The sequence below is a fragment of the Orussus abietinus genome, unplaced genomic scaffold (assembly GCF_000612105.2).
Source record: "Orussus abietinus isolate OABI.00-Male unplaced genomic scaffold, Oabi_2.0 scaffold4, whole genome shotgun sequence".
NCBI lineage: Eukaryota > Metazoa > Arthropoda > Insecta > Hymenoptera > Orussidae > Orussus > Orussus abietinus.
This window is the reverse complement of record NW_019396014.1, coordinates 2153951-2164613: the sequence shown is the minus strand read 5'-3', so window position 1 is coordinate 2164613 and position 10663 is coordinate 2153951. Positions and strand designations below refer to the sequence as shown.

General features: G+C 42.6%; 1 protein-coding gene across 1 annotated transcript; it reads right to left on the bottom strand.

The window, feature by feature from the left end:
- Positions 1–1569: 1569 nt before the first annotated feature.
- Positions 1570–10013, bottom strand: LOC105695669 (guanine nucleotide-binding protein subunit alpha homolog). Its single transcript, XM_012417448.2, has 5 exons — positions 9558–10013; positions 7849–8109; positions 7544–7594; positions 7256–7473; positions 1570–6614 (listed from the first exon to the last, which is right to left on the bottom strand). Exons 1-5 carry the CDS (start codon positions 9777–9779, stop codon positions 6257–6259), a joined length of 1110 nt encoding a protein of 369 aa, XP_012272871.1. The 5' UTR covers positions 9780–10013; the 3' UTR covers positions 1570–6256.
- Positions 10014–10663: the final 650 nt, after the last annotated feature.

Sequence of the window (10663 nt, the reverse complement as noted above, 5' to 3'; positions counted from 1 at the left end):
AGTAAATTCGGTTTTTTTTCTTTTCTTTCCGTTCGATTTCCTGTACCGTTTTCATGACTAGTGCACAAAAAGGAAGTTATAGGTTTGTTGCGTATTTTTGATATTATTCGCTCTCTGGCAGGCGAAAGCTGAAATTGTTAACCTTTGTTCGTTGTTGGTCGTTGGGGGTATTTAGAAAATTTATAACATTGCGCACATTCGCTTGACCCTCGTACGAATGTAAACTTCCGGTTAGACAGAAAGTTAATGTATGGGCGTAATCTTGGGGAAACCTAGTACGATAATCTTAATGTACGGTGTTGTACGTTGTAGGTCAATTATTCGTTCGATCACGAGACGCAACAACGATCATTCCGCTCTTGCATTTTGCAACGCCGAGACAATAGTACGAAGTATCGTTACAAGTATTAATTACGAAATGCAAACTGCCTGTCGTTGTCTATCTAAATTAACGCGAGACGCAGGAGATACAAAGTAATTTATGCACGAGTGATATCACTATAAATCCGCGTCGACAGTGCCGAGTGAGGTTTCGTAACGCGTTAAGATCCGACATATACTTTTATATCCGACATTTTTATACGAGAACACTTTTTTCTTTTTTAATGTGAAATTTTTATAAACAAAAGGGGAGAATCAAAGCGCGAGTCTTACGGTTCTCCTCGTGATAGAAAATAACGCACACCGAATAACGTCGCAAGCAGTTCTCACGTTAATACCTTGCTAAGTGAACTTTCGCACATTTTCCATCTAAAGAATATTTATATATCCGACATTTTTCTAACGCAAAACAATGAACGAGCGCTTGCAACGAATTCCATTTGTAAACGAGATTTTTCTAACGCTATACAGGAAGAGGGCCGCATATTTTCAGAAATAGTATTTCTTTCTACGTTCCATAGCTCGTAAAACTTGATACTGATGATAGAACGCATAGCTTAGGTGACATTCTAACAATTGGAAGGGTTAAGCAATTAACCCGAGGGGATAACAAAAGTCGGAGGGTAACGTTCAGACTGACAGGTTTTTGTGTCTACATTCCTTCCATGACCTCAGACCAAAAATAAAGTGAGGATCTCACGGTTTAGCGAGACAAAAGCTTAAAATGCAGAATCGATCGATCTCAAGGAAACGTAAATTTTCATAAAGGGAAGTAAAGTCGAAGTCAATTGAGTAAGATGCATAGTTCTCGATAACCATTGCCACGTGTATATCAAATTTTGTCTGAAATAATTAGCGTGTCTACAAAAATGATTTCACAGCCACAGAGACGTCTCTGCGAGCATTTATATTAATTACATCCGTGATGGGAATTTAGCAGATACTCTTCGTTAAACCGTTTTTGGTGCGAAATTCGTGTAAATAGTGTATACGTAACGTTATAATTACTCGCGCAAAGATACGCGTAGCGAAGCGCGATCGGTTCTTGTTTATTTCGTTAGTTTAGTTCGAAGGTACGCCATCTTGGTGATTCTTGTCTAAGAGCCATCGAAGTTACGATCGATTAATAAAATTCAATTACCCAATCAAGCAACTGCCAAAAGTCAGGAGAAAATTATAAAATCGGTAGATCGTTCCGTAAAATTGTACTGCGCAATTAATGAAAGTATATGTCACAAAAATATAACAAGCAAAATCTCATCATCGGGGGTACAAATATTTCCCGCACAGTATACAAGAACCAGAAACGGTCGACCGTATAACACCCCGTTAAAGTGTTTTTATTTCCTTGTAACTTGTTTGAATCAAAAAAAGTATGCATATCGTAACCACTCGTAAAGCGAAATTGAGAAATCCTTGATGCGTATTCTTCCGACAGCACGTTAATCGAAAAGACTTGTAAATATCGTTGTAACATATAAGAGAGCTAAGCTAACCATTAAAATATAATATAAAGAATATACAATTAACGGCTACGGATATTTGCCAATGTGATGTTTAGGCGAAGACCTGACCTTCGTCGGGATGATATATATATATATAAATATATACATAGACGTTTATAATTTTCAAAGTGTAAACCCCCATCGTGAAGGATGGGGCCCAGAGTCCCGGAATCTCGATGGGCCCGTTAAGAGAGGAATTATTACCTATTTTTTGCATACGTGTAAATAATGTGCATTCTCAGCCTATATAAGTTATACAAAGTATACGCCTACGATTTCCGTTTCTGTATAAACGCTATTGTCACGTTTACGCGCCGATCTATGAATACCAATAAAGGGCAATACAGCGAAATTACGAATTACCGCGTTACTCCCTGCAAAGCCATAGATCGATTCCAAATCCGCGAAGAATATCGCCAAAGTGCGATGGCGTCTGTGTTTCACAAGGTTTTATTTATTCTCCATGTTGATATCCTACATTAATGCAATAACTCATATAAAATATTTCTATATACAAATATACAATATACAAAAGGCACGATATATCTACATACTTCGGTTCATATACAATAAAATGCAAATAAAATAACAACGTAAAAATGTTTCATATACAGAAAGCCCTCGCGACAGACGGGACAGCGGGTCGGCATATCAACGCATTGTATATAAAGCCTTCGTCCTTACTTTTCTTTTTCTCTACTTTCCACGTACGTAGATATACATATGCATCTATATCGCTTGTCCAACATTAACGAAAGGAAGTATACGCCGTATTCGGTAAGGAAAAGGAAAAGGAAGGAAAAACAGAAATAGAAAGGAGAGAAAGTGTCCCGTCTCTCTGAAATGGATGTAGCTATACACGATAGGTGCACACCCTGGAAAGACATGATATATATATATATATTAAAATCTAAAATGCTCGTGCAATTTTAGTCCGGTACGCCTTTTTACGATAAAGCACTGATCGCCGACCCAACTTTGTTTTTTTTCCCCTTCTTTTTCTTTCACCTCGTTATCATCAGAAAATAAACTTTGTCCGTCGTATCACATGGGGCGTGCACTTAGAATACTTAGCGAGTTTCATGCCTGTCCAAGGCGTACTCATCTCCGATGGTGGGAGCTTCGTCTCGTAAAAAGGTTCATCGATCACATATATATATATATTCCCCAAGAAAAGAGATACAAAACGCGGCCCGTAGAATCCGAGTATAAAATTCTAGAAATTCTGAGTTCAGAACAATTAAATCGCCTTTTTACGATGCGGAGCTCTTCTGCGGATTATTCGATTAAACACATATACATATATATCAGTGTATCGTTATATTGCCGTACGTCAAGTTAAAGCCCGTAACTAAAATACATTAAGGCCTTTTTTACAGAATGGAAATATAGACGTATTTCTCTAGCAATGATCCATTAAACAAAACAAAAAAAAAATACAAACAAAAATGATAGCACGTTCAGTTGTCAGAATGTTCGCCTAATGCTTATTGCCGATCGCTACTCAATTGATCATTATAGAAGTCTATAATAACCGATGGCAGTAAGTCGGGAAATTATTGATTACTTATTATCCAATTAATGATGATAATAAGGCAATAATCGAGTTGCGGATTGTAGACAGTAGTTTCAACTAGGATCTACAAAAGTAGACGAACGCGCTCTCGTGGGAATGCCTCGCTAAAATCAGGAGATGGTCGATAGCTGCCCAGGTATCACAGCGAACTTTTCGATGACTTCTTCTACATTTTTTTTCCTTTTTTCTCTCTAGGCGTCAGTAATCGAAGTCGCGATCATTTAGTCCCGATTTCTTCCCGAAACTTCAGCGAAGCAAATCCGGAGATTTAAATCCCACGTGGGAGATTTCGGTATGCGGCTGATAAAAGTAACTTATGTTATCGGCACGTCCGATAGGGTCAACGCTCGAGCATATGTACGGTATCAAATCGAGTAATAAGTCCTAACGATTTTCCTAATCACACGTGTAAACCTGTCAAAAAGCGACACACGGGTGACTGCATTTACACATTGTTATGCGCACGTCGGCGTGTAAACGCCTGTACATGGCCAGGACCATCGCCGTCGAAAATTTCGCGTTGATAACAGAAAAACAAGCGGAGAAGAGGAGCGAAAAGCGGGTCGTTGGCCCTTCGCTTGATATCGATAGGGTCGATCGATAGGAATTCGATTGAGATTTCCCGGGAAATTGTGACGAGAAAAAAATGCGACCGCGAATTCTCCCCTACGAAGTGGTTCGCCCTTAACAGCGATCACTGATACGCCCAAGATATCGATTACGCCAGACCTGATCAGCTCCTTAGGAATGTACAGATCGGGAAGGAACGATTTTCCGATCACAATAAAAAAAAAGGAAAAAAAAAATTTAGCTCCGCGAGGTGACGAACTAAATGCAAGGAAACGAATCGCCGAACGGAACGTAGACTCATCACACAACAATAGATGGTACTCTTTGGCTTTCGACTGTCGGTCACGATCGATCACGACTGCAATCGTTTATGCAGTCAATTACAGCGGTATCGGTTGATTTTACAGAATGAAACTAGCTAAGGAAACTCGGAAGACAAGCTTGGGGATCCTTCGAACGTTCCTAGCTCTTTGAGGTCGGATCGCGATTATTCTTTCTTTTTTTCTTCTTTTTTTACGGGCGAAACGGAATACAATTGCGGGTCGATGATAACGGGGAAACGTGAAGATATATGCGCGCGCGCGTATGGATACGTATATGTATATGTATGTATATATATATATATAACGGAGCATGCATATTCATACAGTAGTACGAGTAGTTCTGACAAAGCGCCGCCGAAACGAGCAACGAACCTCCAACGTTTAACAGAAGAAACCAAGAACAACGTGTCCAAGCACACGATCGCGAAACTCTCGATAGTAATTAATACTGATTGTCATAAAAAAGAAGCTAATGTTACTCTCGAAACGCGTGAGGAAAGTCTCCGATCAAGGATTTAGGCATCTTGTTTGATCCTCGGAATTGGACTCCAATTTCATTCCGGCAAGTCTCCCGATCGAGGTCTAACGTCCTCTTTCTTTTTTATCAAAATCCTCATCAAAATCCTCATCCTCACCTAATCGTCAGAATTTCTAACCCGATCGCTTTACGAACGGCGAGTCCGCGATCGCCAATAAGAACGTCTAATAGCAGCTAGAAGAAAACGGAATAATTTGGAAGCGATCGGCAGCCTTATCGCTTGGAAAGACGAGAGACTTGGAAGTCCGATAGCAGGAAACTTGCCGGTTATACGGTCGAGCTTAGACTTTGTATCGTGGAAGTAGTCACACGCGAGGAATGACATTCTCCCGCGGGATTTAGTCCACGGCAATTTGAACACAAACTGGTTAGTTTCATTTGGTTTGTATGGCATGGATCTACTATTTGGTTTCCTTGTTACTTAATGTATCCGACGTTAACCGAGATATAATTAGCCCTAAGTAAGAAATAAATTAGCCGCTCGCCCCTCCACTCTGGCAAGCGGACCAGCGTACAACTTTACGTATCGTAACGTCAAGAGAGCAGCATTGTACCGAATATCTGTACAAAATATAAGAGTCCAAGCCACGGCGGTCTTGGATCGCGAATCACCTTTTTATATAAATATATAGATCCACCGTCGTTGACAATGAATCGACAACGTACAAAATACTAGTCGCTATTTACACTGTATATATATATATATATACCATAGCTTAGACCTCTCGTTCGTCAATAAGTTTATATCAAAATGCTTGGAGGGGGCTTGGAAGTATACCATTACGACGAGTGTGTATATAAAATCAAAAATTCCAATTCTAAATTCATCGCATTAGGCAGTTTTTTTTTCTCTCTCTCTCTCTCTCTTCGTGACCTAACTGAGTCTCTTCCTCCTCTCTTAGTACACTACTTGCTCAGTGTGTAAGTAGCGACGGAGGATAAATATCGCCCGTGAATATTCATAAATACGTTTCCTCTTACGTGAATCTCACTTCGTTAAACCAGTATTTACGCTATTCGTAGAAAAAAACACTACAAAATTGGCTCTCCTCTCGCATGGCGCGCGAAAGCAGTCGGGATCGGTTAGGTACTTTGTGTACCAGTCGATCATCTCGAAGTCTCAAACGTGCCACGAACGATTTTCGCATGGAAAATTGTTTAATCCAAAGATCCTCGCACTCGAAACGCACCGAAATGTACAGACATTACATTTTGGATACGGCATTTACTCGTTACCTTGCCTCGGTACGCGGTCTCGACTGAGGTTTAAGTGTAATTAGAACCGAAGACCTTCGTTCGTGGGACGTCTTAAAGCTTCAGCCGGTTTCGAGAGCCTTACCGGTCGCCGATTTTCTCTCGGCAATTATTGTAGCATGAGCGATTCCAGGTTACGATGTAAAATCGTGTCCTTGACCGCGTTGAACACTACCTTTATGTTCTCGGTGTCCACGGCGGTCGTGAAATGGTGGAACAGCGGCTTTCTCGGGTCCCTTTTCACAGACACGAACATGTCCAATATAAAGTTCTGCACGTCTTTCATGGAATGTGAATCGCCAGTGAATTGCGGGAAGTACCAGCGAACGTTCGTGTCCGGTGATCTGACCTTCTTGTCCAGAAGGTCGGTTTTGTTAAGAAACAGTATGATAGAGACGCCGCCAAAGATCATGTTGTTCACGATCGTGTCAAAAATATTTCGCGACTCCTCCAATCTATTGGTCCTCCTGGAATTAAAACAGATTGTTTTTTTTTTTTTTTTACAGATATACTCCGTACATTATATAAAATAAGAATTTAGTTCGATATCGACGGATCACTTTTTAATACTATAAGCACCTCCGCTAGGTGAAATTATTTAACAACGTTATATATGGGCGCCTGCTAATTAAGGATTCTCTGTGCGCGAGGAGAGATTTAACTAAATCCCTTCCATTCGGGCAACGCGATTACCGAGCGATAAAAGCCTAGTCTAATTGAATTTTATTGCCGCCACTATTACCAAGGGAACAAAATGCGAGGCTCCATGAATGGCGGCAATTACTCGAGGACACTTCAAAGGTCACCATGGATTTCTCAAAAAAAAAAAAAAAGAAAAAGAAAAAAAATGGTGAAACGTTATACGAAATCTTGGATGTTTCAGTATCACTCTCGAAACGATAATCCTCAGAAACCAGACGGTCTGCAAAACGGACATGTAATGAGATAACCATTAGATAGCGACGCGAGGATTGGTCCGCAATGATATCGACCTCGACCTAAGCAAACCTATATAGACCCGATAAGAAGTAACTACGTCGAGCCTTGAGGCTTCTGACTCAGAGATAACGCTTAACGAATATCACCAGCGAGAAATGGAAGACCTCACCTGTCTTCCAACAAAACTTGATCGAACTCGGACGACGAGACGAGAAAGAGTATCGAAGTTACGCAGTCGAAGCACTGATACCACTTTTGCCTTTGGGATCTCTGACCACCGACGTCGACGAAGAGGAATGGGATGTTATTAATCGGGATAACAAACTCTGAGATGCCTTTCGTAGCCTTCCTGCAGTGCAGGATGTCCTGGTGCGTTGGCATGTAATCCTGAAAACAAATGTAACTTTAAAAATCATACCAAAAGGAAGAGAGATGATAAAATAAACTTGTTCCTTACCACTTTGGCAATCCTATCGAGGCTGTCCAGAAAGTACTGCACCGAGTCACTCTGCAAGGAGAAGAGAGATTCATTCAAGTCCTGCTATAAACGATCAGCCATTGTTTGAAATGCCCCCCAGACTTTATTAGGAGAGAGTATTGTTCTTCGATCAAATGAAAACGGACATTAATCGAATCATGCTGTGAATGCAAGTCGCATTACAGTGTACAGAAATAGATCGTACGTCATAAAAGAGAAATCAGAATATAATGCTGCAGTGAACAGGTTTAACTCCAAAAGTACTAATATTAAAAGAGCTTCACCAGCTGAAATTCTCTCCGCCTGTCGAAGGCCCTTTTAATGGATGCATCCTTCCATAAGCTTTGAAGTGCTGGTACGTAGTGAAGAAACAGCCTAGCATCCAAAATCATCGTGTTCTCAAACTTAAGCAGCTGATAGCCAATGTCGTAGTTCTTAGGATTCTCCCAGGGAATGTTCAGCTTGTCTCGAGCATCTACCAAGACCTTCATTCCCTTGATAATATTCTGGTAGATTACGTGCTGGTACTCCTTGATCAACTCCGGCTTGAAAACAGATAAGGAATACCATGAATTAATAAATAATAACTAGCTTAAGACACCTATTATCTGTCACGTTACATTAAAGGGCTATTAACATAGTCCCTTTCTCCCCGTCACTTATTCAAAACTGCCAAGGTTCTCCACGAGCATGCAATCTAATTGCCCCCACACTTCTATGGCCATTGACCATCCATTGTATAAATTTCCTTCCTGACGTACGAGGAAGCTTTGCCACCATTTTAAAACTATCAAGTATTTTCCATATTAAGACATTTTTACATAAGTTAAATGTTTTCCTAGCCTTCATGGACTATAATTTTAGTATAAGGAAACTCTCCGATGGTGGGACATTACTTTCTCCAGTTTAAAACTTTTTATGTGCAGCTTGTTTAGGAAAGTACGTAATGTTTCTGTAAATATGTATGTGTGCATGTGTTCAAGATACCGCTTGTTAGCACGATGACTCAGGTAGGATTCAACTGAGAACTTTCATGCTTAACATAGTTATTGCACTCATGTACAGGATGTACCTCGTTCCTTGAACAAATTACCTTGTACAATGTCAAACCAGAGTTTAAATATTTTTTTTTCTCTAAACTGCCTTGCAGTTATTTCTAGCACCAGATTAAACAAATCTGGATAAATTTAACTAGCGTGACTAATCATAAACGAATATATGCCTTGTCAAGGTACACAATACAAAAATTATTTTTCACTCCTATTCGAGTCAAAAGAGAATGTTTATGGAATATTTTAGTTCCATTTCCCACATAAGCCACAGCTCCACATATGTTTGAAAAGTAATACTTGAATAATTATCTATCGATAAACAACGACATTAATATTATAGATAAATTATAATGATTGTAGTTCAAGAATTGTCACAGAATCTTGGTTATCCGGATACAAGCACTAGCAGCATAATTACGAGTATAAACTAGTGCATTATAAAAATCAGTAATCATACGTCAGAGGACTATAATTAGTCCTTGATCTACAGATCCATGACTGCACTTACGCATGTAAAAAAAAATTACGTTTGAGTAACATTAATCGATTCTTGACCTATAGATCCATGAATACATTTACGTTGCTCGACTTAAATTCATTTTCTTTCGACTACGTAACAATGATTATTATACATTAGTATATACATCCATTCGACAATGACATCATCGTTACAATTATTAATCAAATGATCTTAAGATACACTTTATAATTGTCCCCAGTTTCCCTGGCTCATTCGATTACAAAGTACAAAAGGAACGGTCACAAGCCTTGCGATCCCTCTAAGCTCGAAGAGCATAACTATTTCTGCAGAGCGTAACTCCATCGACCAAGGGCACGGTTTCGACGAAGTACGTCCACAAGGGGACATTTTCCAAGAAGTCCCGAAAGCTTTGAAAAGGCAAACCAAGCATCCGGAGCAGCAGCCGCACTCGGTGGCCTACCTCGAACTTAATCCCATGTATAATCCGCATCTGCTTGAGGAAGGTGGACTTGCCGCTCTCGCCGGCGCCGAGGAGGAGGAGCTTGACCTGCCTGCGAAAAGCCTGGCGGTCCTTCTCGAGCATGCGGTCGATCTCCTGGCTCTTGTACCGCTGCTCGATCTCCTCCGGGCTGAACTTGAACCGGAGGCAACAAGTACACGACCACGTTAGGGAGCCCGCCATCTTGTCGCCCTACCCTGCCCTCCCTTCTTCCCGCCGAGGTCGGCGGCGGCGACGACGACGACGACGATCGCTCTCGCTTCCTCCGACCGGAGACTACCGCGACCGCGAGACCGCACACCACCGCGCACAATCGCGCCCGATCGCTACCCGAGAACACGCAAGGCACGCGCCCTCGTTACGCACTCGCGCTCGCGCGCTCGCCAACCTGTTCGTACTCGCAGGCGCGAGGCGACGCGAGCGCCGCGCACGGCGATGACAGGTAACCGACTTTAGCGGCGGCGCGGCATGATCCACTCACCGTCACGCCTTCTCTCTTCCGCGCGTCCCGCTACGCTCGCTCCGTCTCCTTCCGGCAGAGCAGAGCGATGCAAAGGAATGCTCGCGGGCGATCGAGGGGAACCCGAGGGGGACCGCGCGAGACGACCGGAGGCAACCCGAGGCACGTACTCACGAGGAGACGGAGAGGTCGTAGCTGTCGCGGTAACGCGAGCTCCCGTCCCGCGATGGTGGCGGCCGCCGCGGCGCGAATTGGCCGTGATTAGATAATCGCTGCGATTATTGGCGGCGCCGACGAGGGGACGCCACCGCGCATCTCGCGGCGCGCACTAATCGCGCCCGGCCGAAGCACGCCGCGTGGGGTGGTTTTCCGCCCCGGGGCCGGGATCAACCGGAATCTCGGACAGCCGTCGCTCGAGATTATCTCCCGCGAGTCGGACCCGTGGGCGGACGCGGAATCGGAGGAAGGGCGAGGCGCGGCATCGCGCGCACGTCGTGGGGCAGGAAACACCGAGAGGCGCGCCCCTCTGGCTTTATCTTACGATATTATTTACAAGCTCCCGACTCGCGTTCGAACACGAGAGTGGGGGCGGCCAGGTAGCGAGACA